Raw genomic sequence first — 22303 nt, 5'->3', positions numbered from 1 at the left:
TTCTAGTGACAAAGTTGAATATAAATACTGTGCATAATTTCAATACATTGTATTTGCCTTCTGCCATACAGTTTTCCTTTCATACCTAATTCAAGGGAGCATTTCCCTTCTTCACTGTTCACCAAATCATAACCACACGAAGAGGTTATTCACCACTTAGGAATGAAAGTCCATCTGTTAGTTATTATCTTTGCAGTACTGCAGCACTCCAGACTGAGAGCTTGGGAGAGACTTTAAATGCTGTACCCAGTCTTTGCCCCCTTCTAGGCATATGCAGATACCTAGGAAATGCTACCCTCTTTGGTCTGGTGAAAAAACATCCTGTTTTCTTCCCATATTTAGTGTAAGCTTGGTTGTGGATTTTTCGGGCTAGGCCCAAAATAGATAGTGTGATTTATTGTATCTGAGTTATGCCAAGTAAATACCTCGATGTTTCCACTCAGTTCTAGGAAGAAAAGTCATCTTTGTGTAAAATATGTGCAAGCAGCTTAGTTGATCACTCTCACAGGGAAATCATAATGTCATAACACAAATCCACATTTTGGTAATATTTACAATTATTTAGATGGCTAAAACTTGTTTGTTCTCTCTTCAGTGTATAGAAGACCAAACTAAAGAAATAACACAGCGACAATTTATCTTTAATTCCAGATTGCAGATTTTTTATTATTATTAAATAATAAAAAATTCCTGTAGATGACATCCAGGAAAACCTGATCAGCAGGGAATTTCCTGCTGTCTGAATTCATGGAGACAAGTTACGCCACTGTGATTATAGCCACAGGCTCCATTTGAGGGGAACTTGTTGTGATGCAGTGACCTAATGTGGCATTCCTGCCTGTGGGAGACAGATAGGAGACTGAATTGTTGAATTCCTGGAAGGTGGTGGAATAACTATAGATAGTGAAACTAGCCTTTGCAGAAACTCACAGATGCCATCAGAAGTGCAGAGACACATTAATTTTAGTATTTTGTGAAAGGCAGAAACTGTTCATAGAGCACATATAACAGTTTGTATGGGAACTGATGTGGGATTGCTGAATCTTGCTAAATTTTCTCAATTGTCACAATTTTTGTAGGCTTTTAAGCTGCCTGCTAGCAGGCAAATTCTGCTTAATTTTTGTTCTTCAAAAAGCAGTTATTGTTATTTCATTCCAGCTAAAATCAAAAGCGGTTGTCTAAGATCATCTCTTTGTGGTCCTTAAAAATGGAGTCATTTCTTATTAAGAAAAAATCCAGGCCTATTTATTGCTTTGCAACATGGGCACAAAGCTTTGCTTGGGGCAAGAAAATAATCAGCAAAGTGTATTTTTTGATAGTGGGTGTTGTTTAGGGAGGCTGAGGGAACATAAGGAAGGAAAGAGAAAATATGTGGAAAGTAAATACCAGGAAGGAAAGAAGATGGAGAGGGAACATGCAGAGAGAAGTCCTGCTGAATACAGGGATTAGGAAGCCATAGTGCAGACAACTTGCATGAATGGGTCAGTGGGAGAAAAGAGAAAGCAGAGGCAGGGTTTAAAGGAAAGATGTGAAGATGGGTGTAAAGGCAAAGTTTTGTTGGCATAGTCAGTTTGGAGCCAGGCTTATCTCAAATCCATCCTGGCATGAAGGGCTGAAGGAGCTCATTTAGGATGACAGCCTCAGTTAAGTTGGTTCATGCAGGTGGTCCTGGAGTATGGAAGAGTCCAAGGGAAAGGGTTGACTTACACTGGTTGTTCTCCATTTCACTGGGTTGTCAGTTGAAGTGCACAGTGAAGGATGGGTTTGAAGAAGGTTACAGCTCCTTATGGGTTCTTCTCACACAGGCTATGCAATCCCAGTGAAACAAAACTAGTGGGTAAAAGTGGTGATAAAAGAATATCAGATAATATCAGATTGGGATGTTCTCCTTCTTCTGTCTCCTGAATGTGATGAGACCAATTTGCTGCACATACATGGAAGGGCCTACTATGCCAGTGTTGCTCTACATCCTCAGCTTATCCTGGTGAATAATCACTACAGGAAATTACAAGGCTTATAAAAAAGGCTATTTCATTTTATTTTTCTCTAAACAGGTCTAGCCTTTTCATAAGTAAAAATTAGAAGTGTGTATGTGTGTGTAGGCTTGTGGTTAAACCCTACAGGGCAGTCTTCTTTTGCCTATAGAAGGAGCAAAATTTCTATTGTCCACCCTCTGACCCTCTGTGTATGACTTTGGTCTAGCTCTGGGATGAAATTGGGAAGGTTTTTATCATGACCTAGTCTTTCTGAGATAGTCTGAAAAATCAGTCTTGCTCAAGAGCTGTTCTTTAGTAAACTCACAGATGTGATGAATAATAGTTTTATTTTGAGATCTTTCAAGCGTGCACAGTGAAGGAGGAGCCTGACAGGTGGATTAGCAGAAAACCTCAACTTGCACTAGTGTATAAAGTAGAAAAGGTCTTTTTGGCTAATATATACAGTAACAGGCAAGTTTAAATAAGAGAAGCATTAAGCTTCTTTGTTACATTGTTCCTGAAGTTTACAGCCCACATTATGGACTAAAAATGTAGATGTTTTTCCTGTCACTGTCAACCAATAAAATTTACTTCAACAAAAAAAGATAAAGCTCTGACTTAGTGATCTAACACTTCAGTAATTTACTATCATAAAATAGTTTTAAGTACAAATGTTTTATCTTATGCCAAGCTGGACGCTAAAGATGTTTTGTCTAAAATATGAGATAATGGAAAGTGTATTGTGGCATGTGAATTACTTTAGCCTCTTGGTGGTAAATGTTTGCTTAACCAGAAAGGAATGTGTTGAGGTCCTTGCCAGAGGAAAGGTATTGCCATACTTTGCATTTAGAGTGCTGTAAATAAAGCAGTAAATATGTTTCTGTTCATGTATGTTAATCCACAACTTATGAATGCATTCATTCAATAAGACATGTAATGTACTGTTATCCCTTTTCAAGGGTTTCAGTAAGAAGAGGTTGTAATTACTTTGGCTTGAGAGAAACATGAAACCAAATATTTTCATGATGATTTGAAGTTGAATATGAGAGAATTTTTGCTCAAACTAAGTTTCCCTTAAATCCCAGGAACTCAATTCCTGGTTTACCTCCAATATTCATCTTGTGTGCTGACTCCCAGTGTACTGCTTTTAATCACACATTATTGTAAATCATGAAGTATATAATTTTCTTCACCTATCCCTTTGGTTTTGGCAAAAGAAAACACAACTGTATGTTAATGATCAGAGGAGGTAGCCAGCTATGGGAAATACCCCACATACTGCCTACAGTATGTTTTGGTTTTGAACTTCATTTGCCCTTAGCTGATACATTAGCTTACTGATAATTTAATAATGCTGCATACAGAAAGTTGCATAACTCAGATTGCATCCTTTGGATGCCTCAGTTTCGGTAAGTGAAGGCAACAAGGTCCCTCTTTCAGAAGCCTTTGAAATACTTCCTTTCCTTTCCACAAAATCCCACATCCAGGTTTCTAGTTCAAGAGCTGGGAAAGAGCATTATAGTTTGAGAGAGTAACTGTGGGGAGGATGCTCAATTTGCTTTTCATTACTGTGGTTTCTTTTGTTATGCACCTGCTTTCACTGTCTGGGCTGAAGAGGAGCCCTTTCCTGGGAAGGGACTGCACAGCCAGTCCTGTGCCACTGGAGCACACACACACACCTGGGGATTTCTACAGGGAGCTTCTCACTGGTGGTGCTGTGAACAGAGATTTGCTCTGGCATAGCAACTGTTGTACTGTCTTTTAGAAATTATTGCTGTAATGCTCCTGTATCAGAACAAGGATATCTCTCCTACAAAAACAGAGCTCTAAGAGCTCCAGTATACCTGTGCTTTTGTAGTTTTATTTCATCTTCCTAAGGCTTCACTGGTAATTCATAAGGAAACATGATAAATGAGGTACACTACTAATCAAGTAAATTAAACCTGTAGTGTTAAAGCCTGTAAGTAAAATATTAAATGTTCTTTTTAATTTGGAAACAGGTTTTGACAAATATATCAATTTTGATAACCCTATGTCCTTATCTGATTTGCTAAAGATACTCATTTAGGCATAATAAAACATTTCAACCCTTAGAGAAATTTGACTATCACTCTCCTTTTGTTCTTTATACTTAGAAATAAGGAAGGTTTTAAAAAAATGTAATTGGAGAATAAGACTGGATATGTAATTTGAATTATAAGGTAGTTCTTCTGGACATGGTATCACCTGAAAATCACGTGAAATGCCAGAAAGCCTTTTACTCTTTCCCCCCCGCTACACACAGCAAATGTACATTATGTCCTTGCTAGTATTAAAGTCCTAAGAAAGTTTCCTGTTATTTTTAAGGTACAATGAACTGGATGCCAACAGAAGCCTTCTAGATAATCTGAAAGGCAAAGTAATAATTGAGTATCCAACATTATTTGTGGTCTTGAAAACACTGAAGAGTGACATGGTGGTCCTTGGCCAAGGTGAGCATGTTTTTATTTCCTGTTATGTTATACTTGGATATTTAAGTTATATAAACAGTAGTTAAGGATATTGCCAGGAATGAGCAATATGTCTTATATTTCCTTCTGAAGCTTAAAGATGGCTATAGAAAAATCTGTTATGAATGCTCTTGTCTTAAAATTGCTGGCTGATGGCATGCATCCGTGACCTGTATTGGATGTGATTTTTCTAACTTTGTTTACTGGTGCTTTACTGCTGTTTTTAGCTGTGCTTTTACTGGTGTTTATATATATTTTTAGCCACTAAGACGAAACAACTATTCAGACTTGTGCTAATTTTTGTTCATGCAGCAAAGATTGACAGAGTTGATTATTTCTGAAGAGTCAGGCCGTCTGGAGAAGATGAATTTTAAATAAACCTGATAATCATGCAAAGGAATCATTCTCCATTATTTCCTAGCATAGCTTCTAACATTGGACAAATAATTCTGAGTTTTGAGATAGTTATTAGAAATCATAATGGCAAAGTTGCTTTTTGGGTGGGTTAAAAAGCACAGTGTTATCTTTTAAAGATTACTTTCTTGAGGGAGAACTTTGATCTTGGAGTTAATTTGGAAGAGAATCCAGATCTAGCTGGAATTTGCTTTTAGTTTTAAAGTTATTTCCATTTTTCTCCCCAGTATAAAGGCTTCATTTCCCAGCATCTGTTTCTAAAGTTAAAAGATTGCTCAAAGATATTTCAGCTGTTGGAAGAGAGAATCAGTTCTCATCTCCTGGTCCCCCACCTAGTCACCTTAGTTATCATATCCCATAACTTTCTGTGATGGCCCAGCCTCTAATTTTGCAGAAAAAGATTTTTGCAGAAAAGCTTTGATATATATTTTCAATTACTATTCCTTGCAGCAGCTCAGCCATGGCTCTATATGTATATAGTGTGACTGATGAAATACAGGACTGAGAATATTGTACCAGTGATACTGGGCCTCCAGGGAGCTGGGCTGTTCTGGCTAAATTACACTGAGTGATCCACTAAGTGAGAGCAATCTGCACCCAAAGATCTGGCATGCAAAAATTCCTTTTGCTATGCACTGTAGGGGCTTCTGAGAGTGAGAGAGCACTCCAGGGAATAAGGCAGGGGTCAGGTGTGAGTAACTGTGATACACACCCTGGGAGTGAACATACAGACACTGCAGTACATGAAGCTGGGTGCTTTTGACTTCATCTGTTACTCCTTTGTCTAGGAGCCTTGCTTTTCAGTACTCAGCTGTACCTCTGTGATTTAGAGGTCAGGAGGGAATTACAATTGATTGACTCATGTACTTAATCTGTATAGGGTTGTCATTGTCTCCTGAGCTAATAGGGAGCTTGTCCTTTAAAGGGTATAGATTGAAGGAAGTGTTGTGTTGATTGAACAATGGTATTTTGAGGCCATGCTGCTGCAGCACCTACCTGACTCTGTAAAAGGCAGAAGAGGGGAAGAGAGAGCCAGTGGGAAGTGCCAACAGCTGGGAAGTGCCAACAGCTCTGCCACAGGGCAGTGCAAGTGTGTGTCTTGAGGACAGTAACCTTCCTCTGCTGCAGGAATTTGATGTGTGGTCATCCCTGCAGGGGTTCTGAGAACACTAACAGCCATTTCAGGTTTTGAGAACCACTGTTTTTTGTTGTTGCTTTAACTGTTTCTATAGATTCCATAAAAAAGACTGTAATAGCTCCCTGTTAAGGTGTCTTGGGTGACATTGCAAAAGTTATAGCTAATGGCAAAAACTATGATTTTCACAACTTTTATCATAACTTATTGTCATCTTCTTGGTTAAGATACTAATAATCAACTTCCACCTTGAGTTAGGTTGGGAACCTGTGTTCTTGGTATTTTTTTTGTTCAGAGTAGAAGCATGTGACAGTAATTTCAGATTCTTTGAGGAAAAGCATGTTCACAACATGAATATAAAAGTTGGAGGACATTTTTGTTGCTGTTACTCTGCCTGAAGAAAAAGTACCATTTTAGTTCGTGTGCCAGAATCATTATGCTTTTCTTTTGTAAGTCATCTTTACAGAATATAGGAGGAAAAAAAAATTCAGTTAGCTTTAGCAGTTGCATTCACAGATAATTGCTAAGAGTGCAAATCTTGTGTTAACCTCCAGACTGTCAAGGGAGAAGCCTGTTGTAATCAGACAAGTATTTTAGCCCCTTCCCATCTCCCAAGAAGTGACCTTTCTGCTACAGCATCTTCAGTGTATGTTGCAGTCCAGTTTCTTTGCCATGTATGGCTTTCTGTATCAGTGGCCCTCTCCTTCCAAGCCATCCATGCTGCTGATCCTACTGCCCCCAGTGCTGCCTTTGCCCTCAGCCTGCTGGCATGCCCAGAGGGACACTTGTCCTGCTCAGAGCCTGGCGCTGACCTCCCTTTGCATTCCAGGCAAGCAGCTGCCAGGAGTGGACATGTGGCAGGGTGTCTGCTGAGCAGGGGGCTCAGGCAGCCATAAACCTGCTGGCTATGTTTGCAAGGGACCCAGGCTAGAACAAGAAGCAAAGTCTTGGTGGAATTCAATTGCTAAAATACTGCTTCCTTCCTGAGCAATCTCAGATCTACCTCCTTCCCCAGGAACAACAGAATCAAGTTTTCGTGGCCACAGCAACAGGCATGGGGAAACATCACCATTCTCCCTGAGATTCAAATAGTAACCCCCAAGGACTGGAGGATAGCTAGAGCTGTACACCTTCAAAGAGAAACTGCTAGGATTTAATGAGTATAAGCCTATTTCTCCTATTCTTTTCAGAAATGGCTGAAGTATTTTGGCTGAAACTTTCATAAGGGAAATAAAGAGTGAGAAAGGAAACTGCCACTGAAAAACTTAAACTCAAGAGTTTAAATTTTACATTATAAGTAAACTGCAGACAGTTTTATGGTGACATGGATTGGGCAATCTTAATTTATAGGCAATGCTGTCAGCACCATACAAGTATGCTCTTTTTTAGTGAGGACAATCTATATTTCCTGTTAAATATTACTGTAACAGAAGTAAAATCTATCTGTCCAGCGTTGCTGTGAGTCAGAAGATTGCCACATTATTTTATATGATGTTTTGCTGCTTGACTTGCTTAACAGCAAAAGCTACAGGTGCTCTGATTTCAGCATACAAGGTCAGTCATGGCTGAAGATAGCAGGGGATTATGGAAGCTTTCACAGGCCTTACTTTCTGCATTACTCAGTACATATCTGGCATATAAATGTTAATTGATTATACACTAGATTTAATGTAGACAAAATGTGACCTCTGATGTTTCTGGGTGAAATGCTTCTATTTTCTTGAACAAATTCCTTGGAAACTGTACAGGTGCACACTGTGTCCTGTGTATTATCCATGTTTGCCAGCTGTAAAACTTATCTTGACCAGACAGTAGCTATACTTCATCAGCTCCCTTTTGGTAACATTCTCTTAATGAAACCTCTGATACTAAATGCTCAAAAGCATCTTTAAATTCATAGATCAAATACTGAAAATAACAATGAGAGCAGAGTGTAAATCAGGGACCTGCTTTGCCATAGGTTATTTTTGTGCTGCTTGAGTGTCACCAACCAAGTGGCATTTGATGACATCAGCACAAGGTGACCAGGGTCAGGGCTTGTTAAAGAAGGATCTGTGGGGTGTGAAGCTGAAGACCAGTTTTGGAGATGAGAATTTCACTATATGATCTCAGCAAGGCACAGTAGCTGTGCCCTAAAGCACAAGTTATTGTGTACCTTGAACTTCACCAGCCTTCGCTTATGGACTTACATAGTTTATCTTTAGGACACTGGAACATGTGGAATTTAAATTTTCCCTTTCCAATATCTCTGTAGTTCCTCATCCTAACTGAAATGCTAGGAAAAGTGTAAATTATTTATCATTCATTACAGTAGTGATATTATGTCTGTGACATCCCAGAAAACAACATTTAAAACAAGCCAAAAGAATAATTTAAAATTCTCAGTAGATCTAGAGTTTTGTGGGGGAAAATACTCTGCTTTCCTACCTGACTGAAAGACCAAGATTTAAAAAGTAAAAGGAATTCTCAACATTGTCTTGCCATCTCCTTCAATAATGAGGTATCCTATCCAGGGCTTTATTCCTCTGTCATGAAACTGGTTATGTCTTACAAAATAGCTGTCCTAAAGTAAAGAGTGATTAAAAGGAAAAGAAGACATGAAACTGCTTCTGTTTGATGAGCAAACAACATTGCTGAAACTAATTGCTTGTTTGTTTTTTGTGTTCTATATCCTCAGATGGCAGTGAGCCTGCAGAGAACTCAGACAGTGAAAGCTCATCCCTTTCATCTGTGGAAGAAGGGGAGATTCAGGACAGTTCATGACAGTTCTTTGAGAGAACAGGATGGAATGAGCTTTTATTTTTTTATTATTTAATTAAATTTTTTTTATACAACTAAGTTCCTAGGGGTTTGGCTTAACTTCCTTTTACTAAAGGTAGCACTCTCAAAGTGCTTGACTATTTTTGGATTTAATAATGCGTGTTTAGGGATGTAAATAAAAAGATGGGGAATTGTGGTTCCAGAAAAAAAAATATTCTAATTTAATTGCAGTCTTTGATTGCATCATTGTTTTTCCTTTTTCCCTAACCAGCTCAGAGCCAAATGTTTGGGTTTAAATATCTGATCACATATTTGTATTTTATGTTGATTTGAAGTCTTAATGCTTCAGTTTATTGGGAGAAAAGTACAGTTATTTCATTAGCTCAGTTTCCTTTTACAGTATTTCTGTGTAACACTGAGCTACTGAAAGTGGTCTTATGTTACTTTTGATCTTCTCTGGTGACATTTTGGGTGCTTGATGCAATACTTTTTTGTTTGTTTTGTTTTGTTTTGTTTTGTTCCTTACTTGGTTGCATCTTGTTCCATGTGTTAATTGAGAGGTCAGCCTGTGTTTTCAGGGTGGCAAGTGTGTTTGGTCTTCCCTCCAGGTCTTCTAAATTAGCATGAGTTTTTATATCCATAGAAATGGATGCATAGACTGGCACTAATGCAAATAACACTGGACTTCTAAAGAATGCTTGTGGTATGCATCTCATATTCCTAGTACCTACTGCAGTTAGTTATTGTAAATACTCACAGGCATATCAGCTAAATTTGCCTACCCAAAAACAAATAAATTGTAAAGGAAAAAAAATTCCTGTACTGTATTGTCTGCTGACAGCTGTTAACTTCTGAAAAGATTTTTAGATCACAGACCACCTATCCTGTATCCAAATCCCCTGTGCCTGTGGGGTGTGTTGGAGGATGAGAACAGCAATGCCACAGTGGTGCAAGCCAGGTGAGCCCCTCTCCCCACTACAGCAGGGCATTCTCAGGAATCAGCATCAGCCTTTGCCTTAGTTTTTGTTACAAAGGTCTGGCCAGGCCAGCATTTGTCTTCAGGACATGTTCACTCTAAACAGTGCCCTGAGGTTGCTGCTGCCTTAGTTCCCAGACTCTGTCTCCTGCTTGAGACAAGCACCTTAGTGTGTTGCTGGCTTGGGGTGTGTGCTAAATTGCCATGAAGGTGGTATTTCAGTCATAAATCTTCTGCCAGTGCTGATATTGTGGGTAGAATCACAATAGAAAGCAGTGAAGGAACTTCTGGAGGTAGCAGGAAGCTGGGGGAGCAGTACAGGAGAGGGTTTAGGCTTCTGGGCTCTCAGTCTGGGATTCAGGGTACCAGGCTGCTGGGCCCTCACCAGTCATGCTGCATGGAGAAGATTTCTGAGATGTTCAAAGTTTTAGAAGGGTTTTTTTTTTCCCTTGTGAAGAAATTTGAGTTAATAAATTGTTTACCATGACAGCTCACTACTGAAGTTTGGCCAGAGTATCAGATCTTTGTAGTCACATACTACTTTTTCTCCCAGTGGTATCATATATCCTTTCTCTCGTGTGTTTTGCAACCTCTGGTGAAAGAGGAAAGTTTTTCTTCTCACCTGGCAGTAGCCACCTGTGCTCTGTTTTCTTTCTTGGTCATTTTTGGTCCTCTGCCCACCTCTTGTTTCAGCATTCGTTTTTTTAACCCTTTTTAAAGGACCAGGATTCCTAGCTATAGGTGCTGCTTTCATATTTTTTCAGTTCAGTGAAAGTGAATAAGCTTTTCCTAATCAGTGATTGCTGCACACTGACTTAGTAGCCACAAATTACTGTAGACCAGTCTTGAACTCATTCATAGTCATACCAGTGAAAGAGTCGAAGAGCAAAACTGCCACAGTTCATTTGCCAGGAAATGTTTCATCTGGAGTAAAAGCATGGCACTTCTGCTGGGTCCAGAGCACAGTGAAAATGGGAGTGCTGCAAGTACTAGTGCTGATCTGCATGTGTGTGTGATTAGTCTTTGGCTGAGGAGCACGGATTTGTGATTTGCATTACTTTCCTGTGCTCTTGGGGGTTTTCATTAATGGTACCAAAGGGTTTGCCTGTGGGGTTTTTTTCTTATATAAATCTACTTTAAGCTTTTTTGTGAGTTAAACACAACATAATTTATTTCTAAATGAAGATGCTGTTAAATCTGTCCTTCCGATTTACCTTAAAGAAGGCTTTAAAACATTATTAAGGAACATTCCTGTGGTGGTTACTAGAAATGAAATTTCCCAGACAAGCTGGGAATAATCTCCCAGAGTTCAGTGAAACTGAGAGTAAAAGGTAGCATTTGCCATTCTTTCCTAGGTTACTACTTACCTATTTTTACAGTTACATTAGTTTGAACAGAGGTGATTGATCAAATACAGACCAAAATGCAATTCAAATTTTTTTTTTCAGTTTTCCTAAACTTTTTCCATTTTTCTTTATAGTAAGACATCAAAATTCTTCATATAGTCATAATTCTTCATAATAATTTAATCAGTTTATGCACTGTTGTGCTAGGCAGATGTTTTTTAACGCTTTAGTAGGCAGTTAAAGAAAGTTCTTAATTTTTTTTTTTAATGACTTAACCTGGAACAGGCATCTTGTAATAAACAGAAGAGAGAAAAAGCATCTTCTGTATTTTTTAAACTTTTGGTCAAGAACTAGAAATTTAAGACATGGAGCTGAGGCTTCCCAGAAGGCTTCCATTCTGTCCATTTTGAAAACATACTATTGTAGTCCTATTACACACAGATCCCTACAGGACTCTGCCTTGATTCAGAACAGATCATGTCTGTGAATGAGAACTGTGTGATGTTGTTTTAATCTTGGCCATTCAACACCAGCTTGCACTGAGTGCTTGATTTTATGCCTACTATGCTTACTCATTTATTTTCCTCTATAAACTATTTGTCACAGAAGGAACAAGCTATTTCTGTGTAGTGTTGTTACAGCATTTCTTTTAATGTTAAGACTTTTCAGCATGCTTGAGCTGAAGGACTATCAGCTTACAAAGAGTAAAGGCTCTTGTCTTGAATGAAAACACTACTTAAAAAAATTAAAAGCTTAATGATGTCATCCCTTTCACAAACCTTAAAGGACAAAAATAGAGCATGGCTAAGCACACAGCAATAGCTAGGAGGTTGGACTGAGTCAGCCATGGGAGAGAACTTGGTTCTTTTCCTTTTTTGTATAACTTCCTGGGGGTATGAGGCATAATTGAGTTGTCATGGGTAAGCAGCGTTGTACCCCCTGTCAGTGTAACAGCTCAGTTTTGAATGAACACATTCGAATTCTAAGTTTTGCTACATTTATCTTGGCATTAGGAATTGTTGATCCATAGAGAAAAAGAGGGTCATGCCACAGAATGTGTGGCTGGCACTGGTCCTTGGAGGCATGCTGAAGCAGTTTTTGTTACTCCAGTCAACAGTGCAGTTTTACTCTGCAGTAGAAGAAGACTCAGTGCAGAATGTGCACTCCAGTCTGAAGCAGTGCCTGGGTTTCTAAGTTCATGGCAGTGCAGATAGCAAGTCCCAGCTCTGTGTTGTGTATCAGCATAGCTGGGATTCAGTCCTTGCCCTGCCAGATATGGCTGTTCTCTGTTGACATCTGTAGGAGCTGAGAATGTATAACACCGTGCAAGAGCAGGCTTTCCAAGTGTAAATATGTAGCCCTGATGATGTAACTTCAGGCCCTGTTTAGTCACAAACATTTCATTCTGCTTGAAGTCCCACACTCTTTTCCTGAAAACGTTTATTCTTCTGCCCTCCAAAGGAAAAAATATCTTGAATTGTTGTTTATGTTGTTGCTATGACATTCAGTTAAACTGTATGCAGATGCAGGTTCTGTTAATAAGAGAAAAAGAAATGAACTGTGTACTTCAGTGAACAAAGATTACACTGTGTTTGTATTAAAATGTTGCTATGGTAGTGCATATGGTTTTATTTGCTGGAAATCTGTGGTGAAATGGAAAGAAGTCACATGTATGCAGTACAAGAAATGGCAGCAAAAATAACTCAAAAGAAATACTGAAACTGAAAGGGAAGTTAGAGATGCCATGTAAAACCAGGTAAAAAGAGGGGTAGTTTTGCTGTCTGTGATTTGGTAGCAGAAGTGTGTTTTCATTATGCCCCAGCAGGTCTCAGAGACCCATAGTACAGTGACTTTGCTCTAGTGATGCTTTTGTAGTGAGAGCTTCTTTCCCTCAATGGTCCTGTGCATTGTAGCTTTTTTGTTGTCGCTTTGGAAGCAAAGTTCCCCTGGCCTAGCCTGATTTCACTGCTGCTAGCTTTTCCTGCAGAAAAGCATATTTACTATAGTAGAGTTTTTTTGCAGGAAAAATCAGTAGGGTGATATAGCATGAAAAGCCAATAGAGCTTTGGCTACCTTTGTGGTAAGGGAAAGTCTTTGTGCACTCATGATAGAATTGGTGAAATTCATTCCTTTTTATTTGACTGTCACAGTAGTCCTTGTAATTATCTAATCCATTTGCATGAGACTTCTTTTTCTATCAGCTGCATCAGTACAGCTGTTCCTGTGGTTGCATGGCAAATCAGAATAAGGTCAAAACAGTCTGCCAGAGAAGGAAGAATAGAAATGAGAAGGGAGAGGGAGTCTTTTTTTAGACAATAAATGACTGCACTGGGAGCTGGCTGCTTCCTGCATCATTTCAGCTGGTAGAAAAGCAAAGCTGTTTTTAAAATTGCATTGCCACTTTCTTCCCATCATCCCTGTTCTGCCTCAAGGAGAAGGAAGAAAGGACTGTGAAAGCTGCTTTTGCCTTTCCATTCCTTGCTTCCAGGTTCTCTACTGGATCTGTATTGTAGCTCCAGAACTTGTCTGTTTTGCCAAGAGTGCCAATAGGAAGTAGAGCTGTGTTAAAGTGAGGTAAACACTAAGTCAGTGGATGAGGTGTAGATGCTAACAAAAAGGAATGGATGGCTGGCATTAGAAGCTTGCCAAGGACTCCCCATCACTTTCACACAGCCAGCAGGGGCAGCCATGTCCTGGGGACATCAGGCAGCTGGGCAAGCGGGGGGGGATTGTCCTGCCCTGCTCTGCACTGGGGCAGCCTCACCTCCAGTGCTGAGGGCAGTTTTGGGTGCCACGATGTAAGAAGGACATGAAACTATCAGAGAGTGTCCAAAGGAGGGCAGCCAAGACGGTGAAGGGCCTCGAGGGGAAGCTGTGTGAGGAGCAGCTGAGGGCGCTGGGTCTGTTCAGCCTGCAGGAGACTGAGGGCAGACCTCACTGCAGCCCCACCTTCCTCAGGAGGGGAGGAGGAGCAGCAGGCACTGATCTCTGCTCAGTGACCAGTGACAGGACCCGAGGGAATGGCCTGAAGCTGAGTCAGGGTGGTTTTAGGGTGGATATCAGGAGAAGTTTTCACCCAGAGGGTGTCTGGGCACTGGAACGGCTCCCCAGGGCAGTGGTGACCACACCAGCCTGCCAGAGCTCAAGACATGTTTGGATGACGCTCTCAGGCACATGGTGTGGCTCTTGGGGTTTCCTGCACAGAGTTGGACTTGATGATCCTGTTGTGTCTCTTCCAGCTTAGCATTTCTGTGATTCTGTCATCTAAATTCTCAGTGGTATCTCTTTGCTGACCTTTTTTCCCAGCCTCTACTTTCAGATGTGCTTGGGCATCCACATTGATTTTAGCAGCATTGTTCCACTACAGCACAAATACCCGCCCGTAGAGAAAAATGCATTTTCCTTTTTCAAGTTCCTAATAGACTGCTGGTTTTACAGCCATGGCTTCTTGATGTCTGATTTTGTCAAGTTCATAGACTAAGTAGCAGTTGCTCTCAAACCTGGTTGCTCTGAGATTTTGAAGGAAATTAGTAGTTTCAGAGAAACTGGTGTCTTTGACTTGGCTGGTATACTGGGCTTCTTTTAATCTGACATTCAGTGGTCTCAAAGCACTGCTGGGTTGCTGATTGTTTCTCTCACTTAAATTGAGTCTCTTCATCCTGATTGAAACTGCCATTTGTCAGGAGATGAAATAGTTAATGTGCATGTCCCAGCTGGATTCCCATCTGAGCAAATGTGTTCACCCCACCTTTGAATTTCTTCTGACTAGAAAATGAAAACTTATAAAAAATTGTGTAATGTTTTTCTCCTAGATGGTTGTTACATTCCATCCCATAAGTGGTTGTACTTCAAGACAGATGAAGTTGCTTATGTGATGCCTTGGGGTCTTTCAGGATCTTCTCCAATATAAATTGTGTACACAGAAGTCATAGCTGTGTAGTTTTATGGGGGGAACCATAGCATGGTGGATGCCATCTATTCAGTTTCTTGGTGTTTGGTATTTACAGCATGATAGAGAGATGCTTATTATATTATTCTATTGGTTGTAGTCTTTTTTTTTGCAGGATTTATATTTTCTAGACACCAAATCTCACTGCAGTTTAATGCAGTTTAGTTGTCTGTGCATTGGAGTGTATTTCTAAGTACCTCCAAAGCTACTTTCATGTTACTGCTTTCACTGTGACACTTCCCTGTTTCTGTGTGCTGTTTTAATTGTGGCTATGTAATATGCAGGAGGAAACTGAAGGTGAAAATGGGGACATGTCTACATAAGAGGAACTGGCTTAAGGCAGAGCAGCTGGTAAAACTATACAGCTTTCCTTTGCTGTGTGCTGAGCACTTGGAGCCCTGCATCAAAATAGTTTCACTGATTAAACAAGTGAGCTAAATTGTGCACATGCATTTCTGCAGGATCAGCTCAGAATGGCGAGCATCTGGCAAGAGCAAGCCTCTGGTGTGGCACATTTAACTGCTTCTGTGTAGGTAGGTGGGTTTGACTGCTTCTGTTTAGGTAGGTGGGTTTGACTTCCAGCCAGGAATGACTGCCCACTGCAAACTTTTCTGTTTCAGTGTTCAAGATGCGTGAGGGATTCATGCAGGTTCAGTGGACTGGAAATCCTCCTGCAACAATCCCACTGATCACAGGGTCCCTGCCTGTTCCTGCATAACCCAGTGGCTGCCCATGAATAGTAGGGAGATGGGCCTGCTCCAGACAGTGTCAGCTGGAGGGTTTAGGCAGCCCAGGGGACTGATCTGCCATGGGCCCTGCAGTAGTTGGTGTGTAGATAAAGAAATTCTCACAGCCCCACGAGGGTTCAGTGGTAGCTCAGTTGTCCCGCTGTCAGTTTGGTATCTGCTTTTCCTCCACCTGCTGCTGCTGCAGAGGAGCGAGCTGGCAGCACCCCACAAGGAGTTTGTGCAGTATGGAAGTCTGTCTGTGTGTTCCTGCTTTTGTTTTGTTTCCTGTCATGGAGCACTTATGGAAGCTGAAACTTTGTCTTCAATAATAGTAGGGAAGATTTTATGTGTAACCTCGATATTACAGCGTTTACCACCATCAAGGAAATGAGCGTGGGGAGCACAAGGCTGCGCGTTCCTTCGATCCTAAACCTGTAGTGTGAGAAACGCTCCTTGTGGCGGCAGCACCGCGTTCGGCCGAGTGCCCCGTGCCGGTGCGGCGTGACAGTGCCAGCGGCCGGGCAGGGAGCAGCCGAAGGACCGGGACACAGGGGAGGGGACAGGCAGAGTGGCTGGAGCAGGGCTGCTGGGGAGGGGACCCTGCTGCAACCTGCGCTGAAGGCTGAGGCGGTGCCGCTCTCCTTCCTGGCGTGTCGGGACTCCCCCGGCTCTGCCCAGCTCCGGGGAACTCCACACGGTGCTGGTGGCTTGACTTTCAGGCTTTGAATTTGTTCCAAATGCACAGATTTTTGTTATGTACATTATTTATCGTGTTCCTAACTCCTCATCTAATATTCCTCTGGAAGCAGGATATTGATATTTTAGTTTTTGACAAGAAATACAATTATAGTTGTGCTCATTACTTTACCTGTAAGCTCTGCTGCTTCACTTCATGGAATCTGAGTTTATAATCCTTTATATATCCACACCCACTACTTAGGGTTTGGGTTTTTTTATTCTGCTGGAACAACAGCAGATGTAAAAGTTTCAAAGCAAGTGCAAAGATGACACGCAAAAAAAATGACAGTGATTCATTTTACAGTGTTGTAAAAGTAGTTTTGCCATGTAATTGTGAAATGCAGAATAGAAGAGAGGACTATATGGATGATGACCAGTTGGTGTGACAGCCCACTTTGAAAGACTTGCAGGTCTTTTTAGTGGGATTTATTTTACTCTTTTTATATCAGGATAACTTCACTTAGTATATTTTGTTTATCTGACCTGCCTCTAGAGCTGTTATTCTCCCAACAGCACATGTTTCCGATGAGCAGGGTACAGAAGCACTCCTTACCATGGAAAAGCCAAAGGGGAGGTTGTAAATGCTGGGCCTGGCAAGAGCCACACTGCAGGCAGGAGTCAGCAGGGCCACTGTTTGTCCATGACGTGTGTGTCACAGCCATGGTCTGTGTGCAGCACAGTCACACGTACGTGTGATTTGTGGGGAGATGTGACTTGCGTTGGTGTGAAGATGGATGTCATTCAAGTGTGGGTGACGGTGGCCATGGCAGGAATGCCCTGCAGCTGCTGGGTGTCTGGGAGCAGTGGATCCTCTTCCCCGCCCTACAGTAACCCAGTGTGTAAACTTGATGGTTTCCCAGCGAGCAGCTGATGTCGTGAAGCGTTCAGTGCTAGATCTACATAGAAGCCAAACAAAAGTGCTTCCTTGCTCTGCTGTCAACAAATACTGTACAGACAAGTTTAGGTACAGCTGAGACTGGTGGCCAGGTGGTGAATTCCAAAACAGTTCTACTTTTGAATGCCTTCAGGGAGAAAACTTGACTGAGCAGAAAAGAGGGAAGGCTGTTATTTCTCAGATGAAGCATTAACTGCCAGAGATAAGCTTCTAAGATATTTGGCTATTTATTTTATTGAGATATTTATGTCTAATTAATAAAAAATTGACCCTTAACCGATTCTGCTTGTAACGAATGACACTGGATGACACCTCTTCACAATTCTAAAACCTCAAAATCAGTCTGTTTTTTATGAGCAGTATCTTTCTTACTAAAGATTGTGGGAGAGTATTTTGACAGAGAAATACCCACACAAGGAGAAAAAAATAATACCCTGTTGCAGGTTTCTTGTCAGTCTTAATCTGTAGCACAGCTTTAGGCTAACAAGAAGTGTACAATGTTGGATGCTTTCTCAGATCCTGCTCTCGTTAATTTCTTTAAATGTCATTTTTTTATTGCGTGCCAGCAAGCTCCCTTCCTTAGCCAAATGTCATCTGTGTCCCACAAGGTAGTAAAGTGCAATTGCATATTTAAAATTGAGAAGGGGAAGTGAGGAGAAGAGTAGCTCCCTTGCTTTCTACTCCAGTACTACTAATTTCTACTCTGGGACTAGTACTTGAAATTCCTCACATTCTTCTCTTGTTAACAGTATGTTTACTTTTCATCACTGTGTTATTAGGATTAACAAAAGTCATTGCTTCAAGCTCATTTAATTTGAATTTAGTGAAAGCAAACTACCTTCTGCAGCCTGTAGGAAGCATTCCTCTGCCATAGAAATGTATTAATTTGCAAAAAGCAGCCACCAAAAAACGTGAGACCTGATGACCATTTTCACCCGTGTTCAATATCACCATGCATGCACTGCATTCTAATGAAGTACCTTATGTTGCAAATTCCAGGACAGTTTGAATAATCTGAGTCTAATTAACATTTCAGTCCATCAAAGATTTGCATTCAGTGCCAAGACGCTCTTTCTGTGTATACTTTCTAAAGCGTGGGGTTGCAGGCTGCAGACACTCCTTCAAAACATCATTTTTCCAAAGAATTAGACTTGGCTATTTAGTCCATTTCTGCATCTGCAGGAGACCTTGCTTTCAGAGAATCCAAACTTTTCAGAATTCTAAGTTTTTACAGAAACCTTATGCATGTGCTGTATTTAAGCCTGTTGCCTATCAGAATACTTTAAGAGTAGTTAGGTAAATATTTCTTTATTAAATGATTAATTCCATAAATAAATTCTTTTAATTCATTGAATATAAAATTAAAATCATTTACAACTTATTCCAGTATTACAGGGGCTGGAAGGGGTAAAAAAAACCTCAAAGGAAACAAACAAACAAAAAGCTACAGTTTGATAAATAAAATACTCAGCTTTAAAACAACTGATTTCTGTTTGCCATTAAACTACAGTTGGTACATAATAGCTGCCACTGTGAACACCCCACAGGTGCCCACCTCAGGAAGGAATGTAACTTCCAACTTAGTTGGGAAAGGGTGGGAGAAGATTGAAGGAAGGGGAAGAAGCATAGTGTTAAATTGAACAGGATAGAAAAGTTTTCATAACCGGAACAAAACATTAATCTGATCACTTACAAACAGAAAACAGTATATAATTAGATAAGGTGCTCCAAAAAGAAGCAGTAAAGTTGCTCCAGTATTATGAAGCCTTAAGTATGCTTAAATCTCTGTTGCATTAGTGTCCAGTTGCACAGTGCACTCCTCCACATCTCGATGTTGCCCTCAAATGGGCAAGGCACCACTTCCATCAAAGGTCCTTTCTCCATGGCTGGGTACTTCAAAATTCTGTTTTGCATCCCACCCCCAACACAAGTTAGTCCCTAAATTTATGAATGTCGTTGACCAGTCTGTAGTAGGGGTAGGCTTCGTTGGCGTGCGGGCAGTTGTAGCTGCATCGGCAGGACTGGATCATCATGACACTCTTGGTGAAGGTCTCCCCGTCATCGCAGCGGAACCTGACCTTGACAGTCCTGGTCTGCTGGGGTGTGCAGCACCTGCCATCCACACAGGAGCCGCAGTACTTGGGCCGGTACTTCTTCACACTGGAACATCCAGCATAAGTAAACTTCACCGGGGAGGGGGACTTCCTTGTCTTGGTACACTTCTTTCCCTTCTGCAAAGGAAAGGCAATAACATTATTAGCAGGAGATTCTTTTCCAGCCGTTACCCCTACCTGAAGCAGCTTAGAGAGAAGATGAACACTAGAAGAGTCTGTATTTACCTTTAGGGAGGCATAGCTGGGCTGGCCACATGGCCTCACTTCACATATCCTAGTCTCTTTGATGAGCTTGCAGTCAGGATTGTCGTTTGTCACCCTGGTGGAGATGCCAGTTCCACACGTCTTTGAGCACTGGGACCAAGAGGTTGTTTGCACAATGCATTTGGGATTCTCAAAAGTTCGGCTTTGTGGCTCAGATCCAAAAACTGGAAAAGAAAAGGAGGGGTTAGTCCCAATATATTCTCTCCCTAGGTTTCTTTCCCTTGGGGTCTAAGGGGACTAAGGTCTAGCTACCCTCTAGCCTCCTCCCCTTAACTGTCACCCAGATAAACCCACACTCACCAGGTAGCATTTTCAGGCCTCCCTTCACGATGGCAATTAGCTCATTGTTCCTGGTTAATTCGCCTTCGGAATCATCCGGACCAAACTCTTCGCTGAAAAAGCCTTCCAGCTCCTCCAGTGCATCCTTGCTTTCGTCACAGACCCACTCCTCGCAGCACTGCCCGGGGACTTTGACCAGCCTGGGGCTGGAGCAGCCCAGGTTGGGAAGAGAGAGCTCCTGCGGGCAGAGCGGGATGCAGCCCACAGCTCCATCTATGCACGTACACTGGTGTTTACAGTTCGGCTGGAAGCTCTCGCCGTTCTGGTAGATTTTGGAGTTATATTCACACGGTCTTCCCTCGGACTGTGCTGCAGAGATCAACAGGAAGGGAAAGAAGGGGGTGAGCGGCGGGAATTGCTGCTTTAAGCACAGGTATTTGCTGGTCTGTTAAACTCAATGTACGGCGGAGCTCCCTACAAGCCCCCGGGGACGCGGGGCCAGAACAATAACTTAGTCAGGAATCACTTTTCCTTATGTGCGTTTAGCAGAGCCCAGACATACTGAATCGCATTCCAGACTGCTGAAGTCATGTGCCTTTCTGCCAAGCTACCGACAACAAAGCATAACCATACATGGGCTCGAAATTACCGAGCCCCGGCACCGCGGGGCTCGGGGTCCGTCCCGGGGGAGCGGGGTGGCCGCTTACCTCTGCAGATGCCCTTCAGGGCGGCGGGGCTGGCCCCGAAGTTGCACTCCAGTCCCTTGGTGTGGTCGCAGGGCTGCGATCGGCTGCAGTCCTCGTTCAGTTGCTTGGCGCAGACCTTGCAGCAGCCGCAGCCGTCCGGCACCAGCCCCACGCCCGGGGCGCACTGCGGCGTGGCCGCTGGGCATTGGCACACGGCGGGGCAGGGCGAGCCCAGAGCCTGCGGAGCGGAGCGTCCGGTGAGCGCCGGGAGCCGAGCGGAGCCACCCGACCCGCCTTCTCTCCCTCCCTCTCTCCCGGACCGCGGGAAGACCCGCGGCACTTACCAGACGGGCCAGGCAGAGAAGAGCGGCCGCCAGAGCGGGCCGGGTGCCCGCGGAGCCCATGTCCAGCGCCGGTGCAGCGGGAGCCCGTGTGAAGCGAGAGCGGGAGCGCGGCCGGCGCGGTCTGAGACGGCGGCGGGCGCCACCGCCTTATATAGGGCGCGGGGCCGCCGCGTGCGCCGCGGCGCTGACGTCGCGCGTTCCGGGCCGCGGCCGCGTCCAGCGCTCGCGGCATCCCAGGAATGCGGCTGGCGCGCGCCGCGGCCGCCCCGCCCCGCCCCGTCTCCCGCTCGCGGCCGCCGGCGCAGCCGCGGGGGGTCCCGGCCCGGCCGGGCCGCGCGGGGGGCGCGGAGGCCTCTCCGCCTCACGCGGGGTCCGCGCCCCGCTCCCCGCACGCAGAGCGCGGCGGCCTCACCGGCAGGGGCCGTGCGCACCCAGGGCTGTGCCGGTGGCGCCCCGCGACCGGCCACCTGCTCGGGCAGCGGCGGGGGAGCTCCCCGGGCCGCCGGGAGCGTCCGCGGCTGCCTTGCGCTGTGGCATGGCCAGGAGGGTCACCCGGCCGTGCCGGGGTTCGCCCCGCGCTGCTGCTGCGCTGCGAGCGAGCATCTAAGCAGTTCCCGGCGCCGCGGAGCCCAGGAGCCGGGAGATGCCCGGCAGCGCCGGGGCCCGGCTTCCCGGGCAGGAACGGGATGAGCACGCAGCGAACAGCCCCCCTCAGCCTGTGTATCCCCGGGTGCCTTGTCCCCCACTCAAGTTGGGCGCCCTTGAATTGTATTGCCTCGTTAAAGTTTAATATTTGGGGATAGAGAGGAGAGTTTAAGCTTCTGTTGTGGCGTCTTTTCTTTTCCTGGCTGTAAGTACTTCCAGATGGGATTTAGACCCCAGACGTAACAATATTTCCATATTTGGTATAGCAGTAGCCCGCATTTTTCACATTTTTCTGCTCTGTTATCCAACCACAAAGCATTCTTGACAGCTTCAGATGTTGTTAAATATAGCCTTAACTTCTGTTCCCAGGGCAGGAAATTCTTTGGAATTCCTGTTTTTCACGCAATCTGTCTATCATGATTTAGGAGAGCTCTGCTGGAGGAGCCAACTGGCGTTCTGCTGCAGTTCGCTTCTTTATTGAAATAGCCCAGCAGTTGGGTCTGCTGCCCAAAGGCGTTACAATGAGTCCCCATTCCAGGGATTTTTCTTTGCAAATGAGATTACT

At 43.2% G+C, this 22303-nt stretch overlaps 2 protein-coding genes across 2 annotated transcripts in view; one reads left to right on the top strand and one right to left on the bottom strand.

Annotated features, from left to right (window-relative positions):
* The window catches only part of ZNHIT6 (zinc finger HIT-type containing 6), a 29328-nt gene extending 20535 nt beyond the window's left edge, over window positions 1–8793 (top strand). Inside the window, exons 9-10 of the mRNA XM_009088567.4 lie at window positions 4323–4447; window positions 8692–8793. Of these exons, the coding sequence (XP_009086815.2) occupies window positions 4323–4447; window positions 8692–8777 (211 nt within the window). The 3' untranslated portion in view covers window positions 8778–8793. The remainder of the gene's footprint in view (window positions 1–4322; window positions 4448–8691) is intronic.
* A 292-nt stretch (window positions 8794–9085) lies between these two features.
* Window positions 9086–21202, bottom strand: CCN1 (cellular communication network factor 1). The gene is made up of 5 exons (XM_030226292.2): window positions 21094–21202; window positions 20771–20987; window positions 20085–20432; window positions 19746–19948; window positions 9086–19637 (listed from the first exon to the last, which is right to left on the bottom strand). The coding sequence occupies exons 1-5, from the start codon at window positions 21151–21153 to the stop codon at window positions 19338–19340; spliced, it is 1128 nt and encodes a 375-aa protein (XP_030082152.1). The 5' UTR covers window positions 21154–21202; the 3' UTR covers window positions 9086–19337.
* Window positions 21203–22303: the final 1101 nt, after the last annotated feature.

The sequence above is a fragment of the Serinus canaria genome, chromosome 8 (assembly GCF_022539315.1).
Source record: "Serinus canaria isolate serCan28SL12 chromosome 8, serCan2020, whole genome shotgun sequence".
NCBI classification, from domain to species: domain Eukaryota; kingdom Metazoa; phylum Chordata; class Aves; order Passeriformes; family Fringillidae; genus Serinus; species Serinus canaria.
The sequence above is the reverse complement of the archived record's forward strand: the minus strand, read 5'-3'. Positions and strand labels throughout refer to the sequence as shown.

Coding starts and splice junctions, on each gene's coding strand:
- CCN1 (XM_030226292.2), bottom strand. CDS start 21,153: ATGGGCTCCGCGGGCACCCGGCCCGCTCTGGCGGCCGCTCTTCTCTGC. Junction 20,433..20,770: donor CCTGAAGGGCATCTGCAGAG/GTAAGCGGCCAC, acceptor TGATCTCTGCAG/CACAGTCCGAGGGAAGACCG. Junction 19,638..19,745: donor CCAGCTATGCCTCCCTAAAG/GTAAATACAGAC, acceptor TTTCCTTTGCAG/AAGGGAAAGAAGTGTACCAA.